Source organism: Melozone crissalis, unplaced genomic scaffold (genome assembly GCF_028551555.1).
Source record: "Melozone crissalis strain CALT ecotype California unplaced genomic scaffold, PUWL_Pcris_2 ptg000027l_1, whole genome shotgun sequence".
NCBI classification, from domain to species: domain Eukaryota; kingdom Metazoa; phylum Chordata; class Aves; order Passeriformes; family Passerellidae; genus Melozone; species Melozone crissalis.
The window spans coordinates 56,323,192-56,346,667 of record NW_026535805.1 but is presented as its reverse complement, the minus strand read 5'-3'; the positions used below and the strand labels follow the sequence as shown (position 1 = coordinate 56,346,667).

The following is a 23,476-nucleotide window of genomic DNA, read 5'->3' as shown; positions in this document are numbered from 1 at the left end:
TGGACAGTGCCTTCGCTAAGATCAAGCTCTCCTCAGGCTCAGATTGTCAGGGCTATTTTCATGAGATGAAAGAAATCTTAATTAAGTGTTCATATCTTTGTCAGCCAGACTCAGAATAAAAATTGATGTGATTCCCTTGAGCTTCACTGCTTGTTATACTCTGCAAACGCTGCTTGTTATACTCAGCAACAAAGATACTGGGAAGAATAATGTGAATATCATTTAACATCACAAAGAAGCTTTCCACAGCAGGAAAAGCTGATGTGCAACTATTGAATTTGCATAAAAAAACCCTCTCCACTTTCTCCCCCCTTAAAAAACAAAAAGGAAAAGAACGATTTAAAGAGAATGATGGCATTGTTTCTTGTACTTAAGGGAAGAGGTGATAGGGTAATGATTTTAGTCCTACCCTCTGTGAAAGATTCCAGTTCTTCCTTGCCACAAGCGGCCCAGATAACCTCAGGCAAGAGACTCCTTCTCGCTGAGCCTTAATTCTCTCCTTTTTGCTAGTTCAAAGAGGATTTCTGAGGCTAAATATATTAAAAACTCCGGGCTCAGCTTAGTCATGACAGGCTGAGCAAACTCTCAGAGAATCAGCGAGTACTAGTGATAAAACTTCCTCACAAGCAGACCGTGGCATGCAGGACCAAAGCATCCACAGCAGTAAGAGCAGGAAGCCATCCACAGATCTGCGAGCCAGAAGCAGCTGCAAAAGGATGCTTGGGATTCCTTTACCAGCATGACGTTTTAACTCCTTCCCTCTCAGCAGGTAGGGAGGGTTTGATATCGAGGTGTTCCTCATTAGCCAAACTAGTCGGGCTTTCAAACCCATGTCTAGACAGGAGATTTGCACTTCTGTCTTGAGAGAGCCTGACAATTTTTTACCAAACACAAATTAGTTTTGGATAATCAGACTTTAATAAGGTGACAGCAAAACAGCTAGGATCAGGTAAATGAGAGACCAGGCTTCAACTTCTTCCAAAATTTCAAGTCCTGCACTTGCAAGATGTCAAAACAATGCAGCACTAAGACTGTTTTCTGCTAATTTTTGTAATATCATATTTTCTCTCTCATGCTGTTCTTATGCCTGTCCTTGGCTAGAAGATGGTGGTTTAATGCTGTAACCACACACTGAACTATAGCCAGGATGGCAATATTGTGAAGAATAAGGTGCTGTTCTGCTTCAGCACTTGCTGTGTTGTGTGAATGGAAACCTACAGACTCTGAACTGATAATCATATGCAATGTCAGGCAGAGTTCATATCACTTTAGAGTGAAAATATTGTCCTGATGGGGGTTGAGAAACTGAGGCACAGTGACATGAACTGATGTGACCAACACTACTACAGGTCAATCAAAGTTACAGGAACGTCTTGTCCATTGGCTTCTTTGCCAGGAGATAAAAGGTGCAGTGCAGGACATGTTGGAGCTCCTCCATCCCAAGTGGAGGGCACTTGAGTATGAGGGCAGGAACAAGCTACTGCTATTTTAAAATTTTTTTTTTCCTATAACTTTATGCATATGCCTGCTACTCAGCATTCTAAAACAAAAAAAAAAAAAAACAAACCAAACCCCCCCCCCCAAAAAAAAAACCACAAAAAAAAAAAAACCACAAAAAAAAACAAGAAAAAAAGAGAGAAATGGTTAGTTAGGTCCTCAGATTCGGTTATTTTCCATGCTGAACAAACATTTTTAGATTAAGAAAAACAAAGATTTTCAACATCACAGAGAAAGTAGTATCTTTACATAGAAACTGCAATATAAAGTATACTGTATCCCCTTAGCAGAATTTAGAAAAATCTATAGAACTGGTGCAGAAGGTGTGAAAAATACCCAGGCTGAAAGTATGGATTGACTTTTTGCTTCCTTAAAAAAAGAGAAGAATGTACTAGAGTAAAAGCAATGCATTAACATATCAATGAGAGGATAAAAACCTTCATATAAATTAGTCAGGGAGAAGCTTTCCTGTTGGTGACTCATACAGCAAAATCACAGATATCCTGAAGTCAGCATTAACAAATTTTACCATCCTTTTTCTCCAAGATGAATTTTGTAGGAAAACAGCCTAATTTGGAAGATCAGTGGTTTCTTGTAAAAAAGACTAGAAAGTAATAAGAATGTATCACAATGAGTTTTGTGATTATTGAATTTTACTCGTTTACCGAATTAATCAACTTCATTTTGGGATTCCTAATGTAATGTTCCAAGCTTCTGTACTATTTGTTCTAGTTGGTTGCTGTTAACAATATGAATTATCTTTTACCAGTATGAGTCAGTTAAACTCAGTTCCAAACCTTTTAAACTCATAACAGATGGGTCAGAAAGTCAGGGTTAGAAAATAAGCTGAAATATGACAGCATGATATAAAGTTTCTCTAAACCCAGGACTGTTCATGGGTTACTCATTGTATGCTCAGATTTTCTTAAAACGTCTTAAAACACTGAATAAAAATTCTTTTCATTTAGAGAATCAAAATATTCAAAACTAAAAGAGCTGTGTTTCATTTATAGCAGCCTCCACACAGTTGAGGAGCTATGAAAATGTCTAAAAATAACATGATCTAAAATGGTACTTGCAATATCTCAGTGCTTTCACGTGAACAACAGTGAGCACTGGAAATGGAAAATCTCCTGTACTCACTGGCAGCCTCCCCCTTCCAGCCTCAGCCTGGACTTGCCCCTCCATGAATCTTGGCAGGGTGAGCAGGAGGAGCCTGAGCACCTGAACACTGCCTCCTCAGGGAAGCAGGGAGTCACCTCCTAATGGCTGTGATTCCTTTACACGTGTGCTCCTTGACTGGCTTTGCAGCTGGGGACACCAGCAGGTGTCCAGGAGGAACACTGTGGCAGGAGACTGGTGCTGCCAGAAGAGCTCGATGAAGCCATTTACACAGAACCATCACCAAAGGAAAAGTGTATGTACAAAAAGAATCAAAATCTGAGAGAAAACAGTGTTTGCCAAATTTCTGATAGTCTCTTGGTGGGATGACACAGGCCAGCAGGTGTCCAGGAGGAACACTGTGGCAGGAGACTGGTGCTGCCAGAAGAGCTCGATGAAGCCGTTTATCATGTGTCCCTGCAGGGTGTGCTGCACAGAACCACCACCAAAGGAAAATCGTGCGTACAAAGAGAATCAAAGTTTGATAGAAAATAGTGTTTGCCAAATTTCTGATAGTCTCTTGGTGGGATGACACAGGGGTCAATTTTACAGTGGCCTTTTCCCCAGAAGACACAGAGTTGTTTCTGAGATCAATGCATTACAGTGTCTGTGCAGTCAGTACGGGAGGATCTTTCCTTTGCAAGAACACCTGCAGGGCTGAATGTCAGGGATGGCACATGCTAGAAAGTTCATTTTACCTTGAAAAGATCCCTGGGCCTGGGTCTCATTCAGTACAATCAAAGAAGGACAAGGTTTCCTATATCTGATTTTTGTGGCCCATGACTTCAAAACCCTCTCTCACAACATCCAGCTACCCTTAGAAAATACTCAGCACTACAGAGTAGCCCATAGCTACTCTGCTATGGTAAAGCATAATAAAGAAATTATTTCCTGCCAGGCAATTAACATGTCTACCTGCTAGTCAGCTTGTGCACATGTTGGCTGTGCCACCAATCTCCACATTGGGTGGGACCTTGATAATTATAGACAATTACAGTTATGGATAATTATGGAACAGCAGGCCAAATTCCTCTCTATGGTTGCCTGTCTTTACCCTGGCAGTGTTACACCATGGTTTGAGTGTGAAACTTCAGCCTCTACCTCTGCATCCTGCTGTCTGCCTGCAAGTAAACACAACTTTGTAGGTCAGGAGCTTGTCAGTTACATAATCAGCCACATCTTAATGCCTATGGATTTATTGCATCTGGACATGGCTCTTTTATTAGGGATATAGCCAATCTTCCCCTTTCAAGAGCTGCCCACAAGAAAGAGCATCATTAGAAAAATAGAGCAGACTGAGTTTAAGAGAAAGTGGAAACTTAAAGCCATATATTTCATCATTTACAGCTGCTGCTGTAACAATTAATTGCTTGCCCCTAACGAGATCATAGATGTTTGCCAGCCACACTTCATCCTACATCTCACACTGTGGCTGCACCAGAGGCTCGATTTCCAGCTGCTGGGCCATTTGCAGGCATGTGGAGAGCTTTTAGCTGTTCCTAAGGCAAGTGCCCCTCAAGCAGCTAATGAATTGCTTAGGGAAAAGGCAGGGGGTGCCAGCTGGACCTGGCCCATGAACTGGCAATTAGACTACACTGAGTTATTGAATGACCAGAGAGAGCTACTCTCTATTTACTCTTCTAAGGAATAACATTCAGTTATAGCTCAAGCAGTGCTTCAGCATGTTGGGGGAATGTTGCATCTTCTGTCTGAGGATTTTCTATAGTCTCCAGCTAGCAAAGATCAGAGACTGGGAGAATGCACACATCCAGCACACCAGTTAAGCCTCCTGAAGCCAGGAGCAGCAGAGCAGGCTGATGATCTGCACAGCCTCTGTCCTAAAAGCACAGAAACCAGGGATTCACCTGAACATGTGGTGATGAAGGGGAGTTTCTTCAGGAACTCAAAGCTTGTCTGATTTTCAAAGCAACTGCAGAGACCATTTATTAAGCTGTGTGATGATTTTTCAGCCTCTGACAAATGGGAAGTGAAAGAATGGAAGTTGACAGAGTTGCTTAGAGCTTTGTGTTCTGATTTGGTTGTTTTTGTAAATTCAGTTCTCTCACTGTGCATCCCTGGGAGCCTGTGCAGCAGCACTGCTGGGGGACATGGTACTGGAAGGCTCCAGGCACTGCCACAGCCATATCAAACAAGCAACAACCAACATACCCTTTCCTAACTGCTGACAAAAGAGATTAATCACACAGGCGTGCTGTACATTGCCACCTAATTTACCCTGAAAGGTGCTTTTCAATTATTTAGGAAAGCCTATGATCAAGAACATTTAGTTGTAGAAGTGTATTCTTTTTTGCCTACATTAGAGAGTTGTATTAAATAATGTGCTGCTGTAAACTATTGAGCCCATCTCTCTATTACTGTGATGAATTCTCAGGGGTGAAACAGTAAAGCCAGAAGGAAAATGCTACCCTCAGACACCACTGAAGTCAGGAAGAGGGGTACTGAAGAATTTGACACAAAAACAGTAATATCATTTGTGCTGCTTGTCATCAGCACCTCAGTCAGCTTGTCAGCGTTATAAGTCTGGATTGTTATTTCATCTCAACAACAAAAGAGTGTCACTAGGATTTCCTAAACATTGAAGAGTTCAGATGAAGGGAATCTCTTAAAAAAACTACAGTACCTCAAAAAAGCTTGAGAATTGAATGGTTCTAGCAAAAAACACGTGCTCTTACTCAAACACATACAAACTAAATAAAATACCTCATGAGCGTTGGGCTTTGGACGAAAGTTTTAATGTTTTATTATAAAAACAGTGGCATTTGAAATACTGAAAAATGTTGAAATAAAGCATAATTACAAAGACATCAAAGCGTTTACAAGCAGATATAGAGGAAAAAAAAGCAGAAGAAATCTGTAGTCCATCAAGAGCTTCTCTTTATCTCTTTTTTTTCTTTCTTTCTTTTTTTAGATGACAGTGCTTCAATGCTAAGCAAAGGCCATGGGCAACATCCTGGCCCCAATGAGGTCAATGAATGTCTTCCATTGGCTTCAGAGATAGCAGAACTTTGTTCATTACCCACATACTCATTACCACATCTTCTAAATCCTTGAACTTGCTGTACCTGTTCCTCCAGCAAGGCCATGTATTTTCTTGTTATGCATCTATTCCAAACCAGTTACTTTCCCCATAAAAGCTCTTTGGTCTGTTCAGTCCATTCATGAACTGCCAATATTTCGCCTACACTGAGACACAAACACCAAGATGTGCAGATCCTAGACAGTGGGCTGTTAACTGGCATCAATTAAGATTACCCCTCCCTTGCCTTCTGAAACAACCCTACTGTGCTAAATTTCAGGGCACACAGTACAGCTAACTACCCCAAAAATCACAGCACAAGAGTGATTCAACATATAGTAGCTTCAACATATAGTAGCTAAACTCTAAACACAAATACATTGCTGCAGTTAATTGCTTCTCTGAAGGGTACAGCCGATCTGACAGCTATGCAACAGATGAAGGCCATCAGGGAAAAGTGTTGAGCTGCAAGTAAAGCTTAGACAAGCTGGGACTGGGGATCAGGGATGCAATGGCAGAAGCACAGAGCTCTCCTCTGGCTCCATGATGCAAACAGGAGTGCAGCTGTGGCACTGTAAAGCCACAGACATCCCTGGTTATTCACTGTCCTAGTGAAGAGTTTCACAGCATCAGCCCAAAGCCTACAAATGTGCACACATTTAACATGCATTAGTAACTGTCCCCCACCATCTCCAAAGGCACAGAGTCAAATGCAGATGGAGATTTGAGAAAAACGCTCTCATCCTGTGAGGCAGCACTTCTGGGATGGGTCAGGCACAGTCTCAGGACTGTCTACCAGCTACAGAAGACCCCCCAGCTACCACCAAAGCTGCAGCTCCTCTGGGGATAAAGGGCTTCTGCTTTTAGTGGTGTCAGTTCAGCATTGCTTATAAACCACAGTATTCTATTGTAACACATTCTCCTCCATACTGTGAGCCCTCTGACAAGGAGAAATACACACCCTTCAATAAATACTAAACTGACTTAAAAACTTCATTCACAAATTTAGTTTATATTAGAATATTCAAGTGACAAAATGATAAAAAACTTCCAAACATCAGATTAAGAAAAATAATTTTTAAAAGTTACCTCAGCCTACTATAAGTACAAATGCAACATGCTTTGGACATACAGACTTTAAACTTTAGCCCACCATGAAATCCAGGGGAAAAAATGGGTTTAGACCATCTTTCCAAACAAGTTAAAAACCTCCTTTAGAAATGTTCCATAAGGAGCGAACTAGTCTGATGTGGGGTAAAAAGTATAAATATGGCAAGGTAAGAGGCAAAAGTCTGACAAATAGCAGCCACCAAGGATTTAAAAGAGTCAGGAAGTTGGAGAATGATCCATGTTATTCTCCCTTTGTTTCTGAACAGTGCTTCCTTCTGTACATTACCAGCCTGTCGATGAGCACCTCTGCAGAAATGCCGGGGAGACCAGACTAGCTGGGGGATCCTCCATGGGACCAAAGTACAATCACAGTCAGGTACAGCCCCACTATTTCTACAATGGCATAGAACACTACAAGTTGACAAACAACGTGACAGCAAAAAACTGAAAGGACTTAATGCAACCAGTCAAACCCCATTCAACAGCTTTTGATCAAGGGCAGCAGCTTGCAATGAACAGCCACTCTGTTTCAAAACCACCTCCTGTGCACAGCCTGCTCCCTCTCTCCTCTCTCACACACTCACGCTCTCTGGCTCACTGCTCCTCTTCTCTTCCTCTCGCTGGGAGGTCTCCCAGAGCCTCTCTTTGCCTGGGGCTCAGCGGCATCGCAGAAAGCAGAATCCTTGCAGCTCATTGGCATGTCTGCCCCATCAGGTTGGCACTCTGGCAGCTACACAGCTCCCTCAAGTCTCTTTCTTCATTTTCTTCCTCTTCCTCCTCTCCTTTTTTCCAGGTACACCTGCCATACAAACAACAGGGACAATGCACAAACCTTCCACATGCAATTGCATCTCTGAGAACTGTTGGCTTTTTGCCTGATGAAGAGGATTTAAAGGTTTTTAGGTGTGTTTTACAAGGGCCACCTACTTTCTAGGGTAACTCAAAATCATGGGGAGAACTCAGTGTTTTTAAGTGGGCTCTAACTCACTCATATTTGCTTCTGTTTCATGTTGAACAGAGCTGTGCAAAAATTACAGTCACTAAATGCAATAGTAGCTTTTTTTTTGCTCAGTCACTCTGAGAGGAACAGCAACAAGTATTTGTCAGAATAGCCTCTGAGTAATACAGAGCCTCTCAAAGAATTAAAATATGCAGCTAAAGGAGAAGCATTTCACATATTCACTTAAAAATACATTTGTGAATACTTCTTAGATTACACATTATTCTGAAAATTCATCAGATGTGCAAAAACAATCACTTACCATTACTGGGTGAATTATTAACAATGTCCAAGGATTTTTCGAAGGAAGCACTGACTGCATCACTGCTATCTCTTGTAGATATCAAGTCCCTGGGGCCTTCTTCCATTCTTGTTTGCAAACCTTGCTGGGGCTTAATTGAAACAATATGCTTCACTAAGCATATGAGTTAAACGAAGCATATGCAAGTACAAAATATGAGAAAAAATGTCATTATTGTGGGGCATTTAAAGAAACTGCAGGACAAATTAATTTTTATATTATTAGAATAGTTTGCCATGTTAACTACCTACCTCTTATTTATTTGTTTTAGAGGGGACTAAAGTGTTGAAATTGTTCTTCAGTGTTATTTTTCCCCTTGCTTCTCCCAGTGAACAGAAGAGCAAAGAAATACTGAGATGAAAGTACTGTCATTGTGTAGTGACACTGAAGAGTAACGTGCCCAGTGACTGCTAAGTGACTAGAGTCCACAGAAACATTGCAGGTAGCACAAGGAGTGGGATGAGCAACTTTGTGGATCTGGCTTCATAAGTAATTTCATTTTTTATGTCCGAAAAGGATATAAAAAGGTATGGCAGCACTCTGGGAACTCTGGGATATCCTGATGATTATGTGGACTGTGGTCAGTCAGGCAGTTAAAACCTTTCCCTTAAAATGGGAGCATCAGGAGATCTGGGAGCAAAATCATCTCAACGATTATGAGAGACCACAGTGGGTGTGAGGGGAAGACAATTAAAAAAAAAAAAGCAGCTGTACATGTCCAAAACACATTCTGTGACAAGTGAATGAAATACAATTTGGACATTTCCCCCACAATTTCTCATTTCACTGAACACCAGTCACAGGCAAGCACTGGACCAAAAGCCAGTCAACACTCTGTTCCTGGCACTTCCCATCCCAAATGAACTGACATTCTCCACAGCCTTTCTCTGTTACACTCTGAGACATTTTTTCCCTCAATAAGCTTTTTAGTGGTATAACAATGGCCTTGTTTTATCTTCACTGACTTTTGGGAACCACCTTTTCATTACTGTTGATATCTCTGGGTGACCTTCAGCTACAGATGAAACACAGGCCAATTGTACACTAAATTTGGAGTGCATCTGGTTTTAATCATGGATGAAAAAATGTTTAGGCAGATGCACTCCAAGTTTAGTGCACAACATTCTGTACTGCAAATTCAAAGTGTTTTGAAAATATGTTAGGGAATACCATGTTGCAAAACTCCACTGTTCCCTGTGCTCATAACTGCTTTTTATGGGAAGACAGGGAGAAAAGAGAAGAGAAAGCCAGAAGACAGAGAGGAAGAAAAGTCTCCCTTAGGTCATCCTAACAGAGAAGAATCCCCCTCTGCTAATGGAAAACCAAACACAACTCTTGGAATACAAAATACTCACATGCCTCAGTCCAGCTCCACCCTTTGCTTCCTTCACTTCCATCTTCTTCTTCTTCCGTTGTGTTTTGCTTTCAGGTCCAGAAAGACAGAAACGAATGCCTGCTTTGCCTTTTGGCAAATCCTGCAATCATCAGAGATTTTGTAAGAGGAGTCGTGGGACAGCTAATTCTGGTTTTTTTTTCAGGAAAACTGATTACCTCCAGGAGTATGTGTTGACAGTGTACAAGGGGCTGTCTCTCTGGATAGGGTGCACACCTCAGCTTAACACATATCTTTGCAAAAAGCTCAGCCTGCTCTTCCCATGCTGTCTGAAGGGAACATTTCTCTGGCTTCTAGAAAGCATTTAAACAGCAGGACCTCTGCTTCTACATCTCCACCCAAGATACCACTGTATCACTGTCACCAAACCCTCTTATCAGCAAACTTAAATAAATATGTCCTGGCTGCCTGAGCTGCTGTGAAGGCTGTGTCAGCTCTGGACTCCACACCTCTTTTAAGGTCTGGGTATTTGAGAAGGTCAGCAGCAGTAGGGTGCAAACACCCAAGGTTTGGTGCTTAGGGCAGTCACCACAGGGGGATGATGAACTCCCAGAACCAACCAGCTCCCCCCAGCCCATCTCATGCCTCCTGCAAGTGTGTTCCCCAGCTCCAGCTATCACAGACAAGTGAGGCAGGGACCATGCCAAGCATTTCCTCCCAGCATGAGAAAGCCCCCACAACCAAAGGAGCCTGGCTCCAGGGCTGGACTGGAGACCCCAGTGTGGATGAGACTGACCCCATCGGACCAGGTCTCCCTTGGCCATCCACAGCACTGCCTCACCTTCTTCTCATCCCTCGTCTGATGCTCCTCATCTCCAGTCCAGTTTCCCCACTCCTCCGTGGGAGCCTTCCAGTCAGAGTCCAGGTCAATCATGGAAGGGTCACCTATTAGGGCAAGCATATGAATGAATTATGTTCAAATCCATACTACTTCCCAGCCTCACATGAGCAGCAAATGCTGCAAAAAATATCTTCTTGCTTGCTCATGTGATATTTGGATATGCATGTATTCATGTCTTGGATGTGTTAAAACATTTCCAAATTTATTTTAAAAATTAATTAAGACATATACATTGACTGCCAATTCACAATTAGTGACAGCACTCTGCAGGACAGGAGAAAAATTAAAGAAAGGCAGAAAAGCACATACAAAACCAAAAGCCCTTCTAGTTTTGTAAAGCTTGTTTTTCAAGAAAACAAGCTTTACAAAACTAATAGAGTGGCTTGTCAAATATTTCCTTTTAATTTTATGAAGAAGGATTGAGGCATATCCAGAAACACTGGCAGACACAGCAGGCTCTTCCATTCACTGCAACACACCATCCTCTGGGCAATTATTCATTTGGAAGAGTAATATTAACAAAGGATTTGTGCATTCATTATTGCCCTCATTGGTGTTTTCTTTCTTACAAAAAATAGAACCAACTAGATTCTCAACTTCATCTTCCTTTTCTATTTTCTTTTCTTGAATGTAAGCCAGAAAAGCACCATCCCAGCACTGATTTCCAAACCTCCTTAATATACAACGCTAAACAGGCATGAAATAGAGAACACCTCCCCTGCGTCAATTCTGATAATTTCATGGGAACTGGGCAAAAAACTTTTCAAAATCGTTTAGGTTTCTCTATCTTTCAGCATCTGGTACCTTTGAAAATCTGGCTGCAAGCCCTCAGCTGCCTCTCCACAAAGCCCTGGCAAACTATCCTCAGTCAAGGAGGCAAAACAGACCAGTTTAATTCCTTCACCCAAACTGAATGAGGTGCAAAAAAGCAGATAAATCAGCATAAGATGTTGAAAGGACTACTTGATTATTTTTTAACAATTTGAATGTAACAATCTTAAGTCTTATCCTAACAGGAAGAATGACTTTAAAAACACAATATAAGTTTGAAAACATATAATAATAACTCCTAGCTGATTACTTCTCTTAAAAAAAAAATTCCCAAGCGGGATGGAAAGACTTCTACTTGAAGCAGGGCCAAAACCAAAAGCATGCTGGGAATGATAAAAGAAAACTGTTTCCAAAAAGTTGCTCTGACCAGTTTGCTGCCAAATGTTATAAACATGATTATAAACATTATTCAAGCTTCTCAGTTTAAAATCCATGCCCTCTATATAGACAATATCTCTTTCCTTCTTCAAAGGGGAAAGGAACAACTAATTTTGAATGCATTCCCTCATAAAATTCCAGTCCAAAACAGAATTCAGCCCTCCTGAGCTGCAAGGCAGCAGCTCTGCTCATGGATGTTCTTGTGGGTGTGCAAGCAAAACAGACCATAACTTAACACATGGAAAGCCACAACTGTTGTTTTTACCTTTTTAACTTCTGATATCTCAAAAAGTGCATTTATGTATATGCTTCTAAACATGAAAATAGTTTTGATGGCAAATTGCCTGCAATGGGCTTACATTAATGCTTCACCCTTGTCACATGTGGGCATGAAACTTTGCCAGACAGCAGTGACTGCCTCATCTCAGAATTACTTGTCCCAAAGTATGTGTCCCAGGGGTGTTTAAAATCAACTCAGACTAAAATTAAGGGCAATATAAGATTCTCTACAATTTGCTGGATTTGATGGGGAAATCGGATTAAATGTACTTATCCCAAAGCTCTGATTAAATGTACTTATCCCAAAGCTCTGACTTAAAATCTCTTCTGTTGTGTAGCATATTTCCCTTCAGTGACATCTCCCACAGTGTCCTTAAACTTTGAATACTCTCTAGTATTTTTAAATCTGATTCTCCTTGGGTCATCAATTCTCCAACAGACTAAAACTGATCATTAATGACTGTGAGCATAAACACTAAAAGAAATGTGCCCTGCATGTCCTCCTGCTCCCCATGTGGGTTTAGCCCTGACAGAGGTGATATCTCTGCCAGCACCAACACAGGCCAACATCTTGGCAATTCCTGCTGTTCATTTTTACGAAAGCAATGATGTTAAATGTCATTTTCCATTTCAGTTCTTGCTTGCAACCCACCCCAGTCCTCCAGCAAACTCCACCCAGACAAAGCTGTACTTTTCTGTTGGCAGCAAATTTGCAGAGTGCATTTCAAGGCCAAGGTGGTTTCCACGCACCCCATGCAATGAAAACACATTTAAATCCTGAAAGGCACAACACTGAAGGCGTCTTCAGAAACCAGGGCGGCTGCCAGCACCTCTGCAGGCAGAAAGTCCATCCCAGCACCAACTGCCTGAATGCCCTTGGTCTCCAGTCTCTCCCCGGTGTAACAAGGAGAGGACAGGGAGCGGATGGCTGTGCCCTGGGGGGTGTTGGGGAGCAGGAAAACAGGGCCCCACAGCAGCAGGATCTGCTCAAAGGGGACAGTCACCAACTTCTCTGTGCCTGCTGATAGACAGGGTGGAGTGCAGTACTGTACAGGCTGAGTCTAATTATCTGGCCTGGAAAATGAAACTGGAAAGTACTGCAGCAAAACAGTCTGTGTCACCAAGACAGGGATTCAAAATTTTCTACTCTGGAGTTGTACATTTGGATTCTAATCTACCAGCACCTCTCTTGCATGCTGTCACAAAATATGGGCAGCAGAAACTTAAGGGAGGCTCATCTGGCAGGGCAAACCCCTGAGTAGGCTGCATATTGTCCACAGCACTGAGCTTTTCTGTGGCTGGTATAAAAAAACCATCCCTTTGCAAAGGGCAGTGTACTGTGTTAGGAACACAGTCCTAACCCAAATCCTTGCCAAGACATCACTTGTAGACTTAGTGTAATACATTCAGTTAAAATGGGTAGATAATTTCCAGTCCAAAGCTTGAATTTCTGTGTTACAGGTCAACAGCTGGGTGGAAGAATCACTTATTTGGCACCTTCCTTCAGCATAATTCAGTAGAGGCAAAATATCAAATAAATCCCAGACTGAAGACTTCTTTTAGTGGAAAAAAGCTACTGATTCCCATAAAACAAAGGAATTACGATTGATTGTAACTCTGGAACAGAAGGAAAGTTGGGAGTCAGGAGACACAGGATCAGGAGACATCGAACTTTTCTTAAAGTTATGGGGAAAATTTGCTTTGGCAATCGAGAGGGATTCATTGGGAGGATGCCAAGACACAGATAAAAAGTGACTCTCGTGGTCATGAGCTGTTGCATTTGCAAAGCAGAATGTGGATTTTCTGAGATTGCACTGCGCTGTTGCCAAAGCACAGGTCGGCTGCACTTGGAAGCAGATGCGTGGGATAAAATTAGTATTCCCTTGCCTTGGAACCAGACACAAGTGCTCTAAAACAGCCCAGCTGGCCACACTGTGTGGGTTACATGTTTTATAACAGCAGAACCAGCCACAGCTTGCAATGCATTCTGTGGGACAGCAAAGCTCAAGCGCATAAATGTCACCACAGGGGCAGTGGCAGATGTGTGCCATAGGTGCACAAATGGAGTATTAGGAAGCACATGCAAGTAAAGCTTCCCAGGCAGAGAACAACCCTGTAGAACAGGAACAAGAAAGGTACTTGGTGAAAGCAGAGCACTTCCTGGGCTCAAAAATGAAGTGAATTATGTCAGGACCAGAAGAGGTTCAGCCCCCTTTCTTTCTCTTTGTGACAGGAATGAAAAGTATGCAAACACTAATGATGAGTAGGGGAAAAAGATAACGAGCAAAGCTTTCCACTTTGGGGCTCTCATGGCAGAGTCCTGGCCACCTCACCCTGCTGGTGGGACTGCTGGGACAGCAGCCATCAGTGCTGACCATGTGGCTTCAACTCCAAGACACTGAATGCCCCCAGCTAACAAAGGCTTCGATTGCTAAGGACTAATTATTTGAATATGCAGAGACAATGACTGATGACAGAATGAGAATTTCAGAATCAATGAGGTCGGAAGTGGCCTCTGGAAATTGTCTAGTCCCACTTCATGTCTCTCAGAGGGCTCAGCTACAGCAGGTTTCTCAGGAATGCAGCAAAGTTCTGAATATTTTGAAAGGTGGAAAGTCTGCAACCTCTCTGGGCAAACTGTTCTGTTGCCTGACCACTTTCCCCATAAAAAAAAGTTTTCACTTATGGATAAGTGGAAATTCACTTCTAACCCATTTGCCTGTTCCCCACTCTCCAGGCCGTGACCCCATCAGGTGCTCATACACAGGCATGGCTGGACCTTCTCCAGTATATCCCTGACTGTCTGGTACTGGGGAGCCCAGAAATGGACACAGGACTCCAGATATGACAATAATTGAGAATTAACCACCAGCAAGCGTGTCTCAATAATGAATGTCAACACAGGAGTGTGTTGTTTGGAAACCAGCCTGATTGAGAGTCTTTTAAATATTCCAAAAGTGACTGCCTAGTTCCCTTTACCACTAACTCCCTCTCTCCCTCTGTGTATATATGCTTTCAGTTGTGCCAACACTTAAATCTCAAGCCTTTTGTAAGTGAGGGTGTTATTATTGCTGGTACTTCACAAAAAGATAACCCGATGTGGAGCAGGGAGCAGGCTAAGGCAGCTCCACCAGCCAGGCCAGAGGCAGGAGTCCAGCATGCATCTCCTTTGGCGGTACCAGCCCAGCACAGAACAAAGAGACTCATTACATGTACTGCCCTGGATTTGATGAAATGACCCCAGGTCATATTTAGGCTATGAATGGCTTTTTTTTTTTTTTAGTTCCCAAGCCTGCAAGAGCTAACAGGCCGTGTTTAACTGTCTAAGAGCTCATTTTGCTTTCAGCGCCAACCTTCATGCCAACCATTACCTCATCTAAATTCAGGGAATACATGTTCCTGACGCACCCCTCCCCTGCATCGACAGCAAGGCTGATGAGTCAAAGGAAAAAAAATACCAGAACAGAAAAGCAAGCTGTAAGACAGACTGAATCCTCTAAACACTTCTGCTCTGATGTTTGCAGAAGCAAGCTCCTGAATTTGCTCCTATCCTTCTACTCTCAGACAGATATGGAACTCCAAAAGCAGAGCTCTGCTCGCCTGTGCAAGTGCAGATCAAGCCCAGAGTGTGCCAAGTCTGACATGTGCTAAATGTAGTGCAAGGGAACACTGCTGAAGAGCTGCCCACACTGCCTCCCTCCATCCCGCGTGGGCGTGACGGGGCTCCGAAGTTGGAAAGGGCCAGGCACCCTTTGCAGCAACGCAGGGGTAAAGAAACACAGCACCAAGGGAAGGGAAGGCTCAGGGCTGGGGGTTTTCTTTTTATTCTTTTTAAAACAAACTGTGTTATTTATAAAATCACGGCCAAAATGGTGCATCTGCTGCAGAGCTTCAGTTACCGCTGGGCAGAGAAGGAAGACAACCACAATCTTTTCCCCTTAATGCATTCCACCCCTCTGGGTTCTCCTGCAGTTAAGCAATCAGAGCAGATAGAGCACAAAGAGGTTTGCTCAGCTCATCAGCCATCATTCCTGCAAGAGCAGGGAAAGGCTTCCCAACAACAGGGGTATATATATATGTAAATACTTCACTCGATCCTGACCAAAAGGTCAAGTGAAAAGGTCATCTAATACCCACACTGTTCATGCCAAATTATTCCAGCCACTCAGGACCCATGCTTGTCTTTCTTTTAAAACTAAAAAAACACCCATTACCAGTCATAAAAAGACTGAAATCCTGACTGCCGCAATGCACTGGAGTTGTATTCTGCATCTGGGTTCAGGGCATTTCCAAGGAAATTTAAAGTTTTGGCAAAGGTACACGGAGCTTGAAAAGCACCCTGTCCTCCCATGGCTCTCCCCCAGCCACCCCACTGAGCCCAGGCTGCAGCTGCCTGGAAAAGGCCACTCAGCTCCACCTTCCCACACAACCATAGGAGGGAGGGAGGGAAACACAATGCTTCAGTTATGAAACCCAAACACAGCTTTGAACTCGTTTCACAAATTCAGTAATGCGAGTTGACTGCTAACACATGGGGCTTTTCGAAACACAGAGCCCATCCTGCTGCCTCTGGCTCAGGAAGTCCCTGACCCACTCTCTGCAGGGTGTGGGGAGGGATCACCCTGTGCTTGCCCCGTTCCTGTGCTTATCTGCCCACAGCTGATAGCAGGGCACTGCTGCAGAGCCTGCACACAGCCCCCTACAGCTGCTGCTGCTGCTGCCCAGCAGCTCTAGTTACACTTTGCACCAGTGTGTACATACCAAAATAAACACTACCTACCACATTATTTGTTTTTCTTCAGAGGGAAAACATAAATAAAATGCACTTTCTTGCCTTTCTTAAGGGTTCCACCTGGACAACCGCTGCCCTGACTGACTCACAGCAGCTCTGGGCACCTGCTCAAAACCAGACCCACATGGGATTTCTCCCTGAGCAGCAAATGAGCCACATGGGAAGTGGACCCTGATGTCTGAGGCTTAGGGAATGGACTGAAGAGAGTTCCTGCATTGGTGCACTTGTCTGTCTACAGAGGAAGGGCAGAGAGACGTACCCTGCCCCTGCCACGCATCATCTGCTGGGAGGAAAGTCGAGCTGCCATGCCAACAGCATCTGGAAGGACTGTCCTCAGATGATTTACTCTTCACGTTATCTGCACACAGGAAAGCATCTTCATTAAAAAATTAAACCAAAAAAAGCCCAAATCCCAAACCTAAAAGATAATCACATAGGTATATTCACATTATTAAAACCAATTAATCATGCCTCTGTCTGCTCGCTATGTCACGATGCCTGCATGTTATGTAATTTAAGCCACACATTAATCTCATCACTGTGGATTTATTAACAAAGGCTGGACGAGGACACTACATGCATAAGTTATTAAAAACAACTCACTCAGGAGTGGCTACACTAACAGCATTCAGAAAAGTAAACTTCTGGCACATCTCAGTTGGGGACCTAAGGAGGGAGCTGTAGTTCCTGCAGAACAAAAGCCACATCCAGAGTATCCAGCTCCAACTCCCACCACCTTCAGTGAGAAAGCTTCTGCTCAAGCTAACAGAAATCCATAATTACCAAATTAATTGCTCCATGAAAGAGCACAGGTGAGAGAGCTGCTGGAGGAAAAAGTTGCTTTCATGATTACTCTCAGTAACTAAAGCAGCCAGTAAGATTCACATGCCTCCTTGAATACTCCCCTTAGCCCTTTCTAAGGCCTGTACATAACAGACCAGGGTATTCTTCACATCTTTCATAAACTGGGGTTTTTTTCCCTTTCTTCCTTTCACCTAATAAACTCTGAGGTTTATGCAGTTGTGTATCAGTTTGGTTTTTTGGTGCATAAATGCAGATGTTAAAAAATATTTCTCCTTGTTGAGTACTTATACATTTAGGAACTGCTAGAATCCACTGACAAAGTATTGGAAAACAGATGGTTAAATATGGCATGTGTTATATTAATTGCCTTATCTGGCTTTAGAAGCTGATATCATCATTCTGGCTAACATCACACACACTGTTTTGTGCACAGATATCTATATATATATCTATGCTTGTCTTTAGCATCTCTAATAGATTCAGGACCAGACTTTGCATTCAGCATCCAGCTAAACTTTCAATCAAAGTGAGTTTCTGGGAGGCAGGGAATGTATGAATCAGGGGTGTGTGCAGTCAATCAGTGAAGACTGACAGGTGCAAAGATGCAAAGTGAAAGCCAAAAATGAGGCTTAACTCAATGCAAAATGAGGAGATGCTCCATCCTTCTCAAGGCCATGCATGGAGAGGCTCAGGCAAGAAATTCCTCACTGTGCTGGATGAGAAGCTGCTGGCTAGGCAGCCTCTAACACAGCCTTTCCAAGCTGCACATTCACTCCCTCCCTCGCTCTGAAATTCTCGGAATTTGCTGGTTATCAGAGCACAACAGAAACCTTCTGTGTGAGTCAACCTAACAGAAAGAATCTGCAGGGGAGGCAGTATTTTTTAAAATTTGTTCCAAGATGAGTACATGAGTTTGGAAAGCACTCAGTAAAGGTTCTAATGTTGCTCCCTAAAACACTGGTGTGCTGGGTTGCAGATGCAAGCAAGCTCTGCAAGGGAGAGTGAAAAATGAGACGTGGCTCCAGGGGAGAAGACCCATGTATGATCAATGAGAGCTCTTTTCAGTCAAGCAGCCAGGAAAGTGATAGAAGAATTCAGACAGAAGTACAACAAGAAGCCACTCACCTAAATCCCTGGAGAGATCTGACAATGTCCCAAAGGTCACAGGGCAGGATTTTACATCTGCAATATCCCATGTTCCTGAATTTAAAATGCAAACAAAATCTCATGTCATGTTCACAGTTTCCACCTCATGCTCCCAAGCTCATTACAGCCCTTCCATGTTCTCTTCATTCCAAGCCTACATCCACTGCTGTTGCTGGACAAGCCTCCAGCAAGGAGAAATCACCTTTATGGACAGGGAGAGTCCAGCCCCATCACCACGTTCACCTTCTCAGACTTTCAACATGCACATCACAGCAGTATGGCACTTCTCTGGACTAAAATTCCTCACTCATCTGAACTGATGCCCCCTTTATGCACTGCTGGCAAAGTTCTCATCATGTATTGGAATTTGGCCTTTTGATAGCATTAGAGTAAAAATGGTGCTAATGTCCTCCCCCACCAACCCTGTACTTGGCAAGAAAAGGACTCTAGCAGAGAAGGCAACTCACATGAGGGCAACCTAAGAGCATTTTCTGAATCATCAGAGTATCGGATTACTGCTGCTGAAGGTGAGTTATCATGTGGCCTTATATACCTTTCAGTTCAGCCACCATGCTCAATAATCACTGAGAATGTAGTCAAAATCAAATGCTTTCAGTTTAGGAATATCCTGCCTTTTCCTTTTTTGAAGTACATGAATATACCCTGCAGCCTAACTCTGACCATGTGTGAGCATCCTCAGAAGGCAAGGCTTTGGTTGTAAAAGGCACAAATAGTACCTGTGGGTAGAAAACAACTTGCACCCAGCAGGTAGTCTGCAACACAAGGAATTCCTGCCATAAGGACCCTTCTTTTCACATTGCTGGGAAATAAAGGGTCCTAGGGGGGTGGACAACACTGTGTGTGCAGGATGAATGTCAGTGGGGCTGCAGCAAGGACACAGCAATTTGTGAAGCTTCACCTCAGCAATACTGGAATGTCAACACTCACCTACATTGGAGAAAACATCGTCTTCTGATCTGGAGGTTGCCAATTCTTCCCGTAGAGCTCCTGAGCCCTTCAGCACAGTCCCACACTCTGCCTTGGCAAAGAAAGCACCTTTTCCACCACCACCAGTGTCCTCTGTGAGCGGCCACACTGCTCTCTTCTCATCCCAATCAAAGGCTGGCTCAGCCACTGAGCTACCCAGAGATGCTCTGAAGGGGTCTTCTCGGGAACAACATTACCACAGGATCATCGTTATTTTTAGTTACAAGGAAGAGTTTGTTCAAGAGAGAAAACAGAGCAAAACCTGATCTAAACCCATCAGACTCTCTCCAACTGAAATTATTTACAGACATGGTGGCAGTGAAACACAGCTCCTGGGATGGGACACTGAAGTGGAGAAAAGGAAGGCCAATGTGAGAAAGACGGCACCACAGTGGCCTTAGGCATCCCTCCCTGGAGGGGAGGCTCAAAGCCTCCAGAGTCCTGCTGGGGGCCCAGAGCAGTGAAGGGAGAGAAAGAGAACAGCTGGACCTCCAAGAAAAAAGAAAGCAAACCTCTTGGATGTTGGTAGTTCAAGGCTGCTAGAGAAATCAGTGCAGGCATATGAATATTTTAAAAAATGACAGTTATCTTCAACATTTTTGTTCCAAAGGACTCCTCAAGAGTTTCATGACTCCAGCCTTCAGAACAGCAAAGCATTTTTTGGAGCTCTGGTGAGGGGGAGACCACCAACTGCTGACACCAGCTCCTTCACAACCTTCACATCCCTTAATGGTGATGCTGCTGTTTCTCCCCTGCCAGGGAACAGCAGCCGGCACTCTGCAGGGTTAGCGCTTCTTCCTGGATCGGATCTCACTACTCTGGAAATGCCCATGCCAGCATGATCAGGGGGTCAGCATTCTGCATAGCCCAGGCTGCAGGACTGCACCAAAGACTTCTGGTGCTTCAAATGAGACTTGGTGAACTGAGCTCCCTTTCCTGGGTCAGCAAAGCCCTTAACACCTGAACGACCTTAGGGTTAATCCCTGTGGGGTTCTGCAGATGGAGCTGGCACCACTGATGACAAGAGATCAACTTACATGAAGAAAGAAATGTGGACCCATTCACTTTGCTGGAGAGAAATTGGAGACCTCAGCACCTCCAGCCTCTAAAGACCCTTGATAAACCTAGAGTTAAAAATCTAAACTCTTGATATTTAACTCTATATAACCCAAATGAGAAAGTGGTCCCAAGGTGTCTGTATATTTTTCTATTGAAATTTCCTGTTCCCTTACCCTTCAATTTTAATAGAGCACCTGAGAGCACTTTAAGAGCCTTATTGCAGACAGTGCACTAACTCACACATATATCCAGCTACATCTCCTAATCCACTTATGTCCCTCCAGTATCCAAACTCCTATTTTAGCTTCTAAATTACTCTAATATTATAAACCTAAAGTTATTTTGATCATTTTATCACAGATCATGAAAATACTTCCAAATGTCTTAATTCCATGATCTGCTTTCATATAGTGGTTATTACATATAACATGATTAGCAGACATGTGTATAGGCATAAGTGCACAGCAGACACCCTGAAATCCCCAGAGAAAAAATGTGGAGTGAGCACCAAGTGTTGTGTCATTTTATCTCATTAGGATAAGAGTATATTCCTTTTATAGTTCTTTAGTATGGGCAGTCCTTGACTAAAGAACCTGTTTGGAACTGAGAAAATTATTTGTGTTTTTAAACATCCATTATCGAAAACTTCTGTCAAGCCATGCAAAAAGAACAAGCCCACGTGACACCAAGCCTTCAGCAGATCTACCATCTAAGAGAAATCTGCTTTCCAAGTCCTGTGGGTAATGCTGTGTGCTCTGCTGTGTGTTTTAATGAGAGCATGGAGTAAAAGGCAAGCTCCAAGTAAAAGCTCCCAAAGCTGTTTTTCTTAAGTAAATAGCCTCAGTAAGTGCCTGGATTTTGCTGCCAAGTGATGAACAGAGCAAACAGACACTGGGCTGTGGGGAGGGGTAAGCAGCCCAGCCAGATCAGGTGTGTAAATTGAGCCTGTACATTTACCTTTTTGTTTCAGCCTTTCCTTCCTTAAGTGTCTCTTTTCACGGCTGCTGATCTTGGTCTGCCAGACTCCTGCAACAGAGAGCAAAGTTCATTTTTAAGCTATCAAACAACTTTCTTCATTGCCTTTACTGCTCAGCAGCAAGGTAAATAGCCATCTGAAAGTTTCTGATGCTGGCTGTAAAAGAGGCATCAGATCTTGTGCAGCATGTCTCCTGTGTGCAGCCTTTGCTCCCTCTGCAGAGATGTGTTACATAAGAAATCCCCATCACAGACCTGTCTGTTGTGTCCTGACCCATGTAACTGCACATATTCTTCTGTCCTGTGTGTCAGCCTGATGTGACACCCATTCCTTTGGGGGAGGTGTCACAGCAGAGCATCAGCCTCCTCATATGTCTGACAGTGGGGAGAAGTTAATGCAAATCTTAACCATTAAATAAGGCTTCTATTTACTGGGTTCCATAGCCCTAAGACCTGTCCTACAATGTGGACACCCTCTCCCACTAATCTGGTTTACATACACATTCATTCCCACCCGTGGGGCCACATCCTGTCTCCATCCATGCCCTCCATGGCCCAAGAAGTCAGAGGAGGTGCTGGTAAAAATGGTTAATGAAGGAAAAAAAAAATCCCTGGAGCTGACCAAGACACTTCCTTTCTCTGAAGGACACATGAAGTGTTCCTGAAAAACACATGAAACAGTTCAGCTGGCTCATCCATTCAAAAAATTACAGTTCCATTTGCAGGAAGCCTCTGCTGTGTCCCCTTCTCCCCCAGCAGCCTCACAGGCCCCACGAAGGACTCTGGTCCAACAGCAGTGAGGGCTTCTCTTGCTCTCACCACCACACTAATCACAGTGTAATCTTTTAAGCCCAGAAAAGCTTAGAATTTGTTGTTTTCAGTGCAGCCCTTGGTGGGGGGAGGCAGAGAGGGGCTCATGGGATGCAATGTCTTTTCCAGTGAAATTCTAGCTGGCCTGAGTCTTGCTGGCCTCTGCCAGATTTCTCTGCAGATCTGTTTGAAACAAAGGTCTTGGCTCTGCTCACAGGCATGCTACAAGCTGGCTGTGAATTGCCCCAGCACCTTTACCAGCCTCAGTCGTGGGCACAACAGTGTGCTGCTCCATCTGTGCATCAGCATGGCAGAGGCCACAGGATTAGGGGAAGGACTCCCTGACCACTGGGCCTCTGACCACTTGAGCGATCCTTCCTCACCTGCAGATTTGCCTTCCCTGTGTACACAGTCAGGACTTGGGGAGTGTGGCAGGAAAGCACATGGCCCATGTCAGAGACTGAAATGCTGTGGTTTATGGCTTAAACATCTTTATGAAGGACTTTTGCCCTTTATAAGAAAAGTGCATAATGAAACTGCACCCCCAAAGCCCTCCCTGGATGGGCCTCCTGACTGAAACCCCAAACTGTGAGTTAAACCCATAGGACAAGTTGAGATAAGGAAAGTGACACTATTGTTCAGAGCATCTGGAAGAGCACCCCTGGCCCAGCCCAGCAAGTGCTTTGAGGTGGAGGCCACAGCCCCAGGTTTATCAGCTGCCAAGCTCACACAGACCCTGCAGCAAAGGGGGGAGGAGGAAAGGGTTTGGGTGTGTGGCACAGCCTCTGGCCAGTGAGTGCCCATCCTCTGCTGTGCACACCAGCTCAGCTGTGGGGCCTCTTCACCCAGGACAGCCACATCCAAGGGACATCCATGTGAGGGACAGCAGAGGAGGTGTTATGGCCCATCAAAGGCCCCTCCCAAAGAGCCCTCAGACCCTGCACCAGGGCACTGCATGTAATGCAAGAGATCCACAGTGCTGCAAGGGACAGTGTCAAACCTGCCCCCCTCAGAGGAGGCACATGGCCATTCCCACCTGCCCAAATGTATATTAATCCTTGGGATTCCATGCTTT

General features: G+C 43.8%; 1 protein-coding gene across 1 annotated transcript in view; it reads right to left on the bottom strand.

Annotated features, from left to right (window-relative positions):
- Positions 1-5,388: 5,388 nt before the first annotated feature.
- Positions 5,389-23,476, bottom strand: part of LOC128938701 (protein LYRIC-like) — a 31,643-nt gene continuing 13,555 nt past the window's right edge. Inside the window, exons 6-13 of the mRNA XM_054279045.1 lie at positions 21,574-21,642; positions 19,519-19,734; positions 18,550-18,624; positions 16,880-16,978; positions 10,281-10,384; positions 9,462-9,581; positions 8,068-8,197; positions 5,389-7,604 (exon numbers count right to left, since the gene is read on the bottom strand). Of these exons, the coding sequence (XP_054135020.1) occupies positions 7,549-7,604; positions 8,068-8,197; positions 9,462-9,581; positions 10,281-10,384; positions 16,880-16,978; positions 18,550-18,624; positions 19,519-19,734; positions 21,574-21,642 (869 nt within the window). The 3' untranslated portion in view covers positions 5,389-7,548. The remainder of the gene's footprint in view (positions 7,605-8,067; positions 8,198-9,461; positions 9,582-10,280; positions 10,385-16,879; positions 16,979-18,549; positions 18,625-19,518; positions 19,735-21,573; positions 21,643-23,476) is intronic.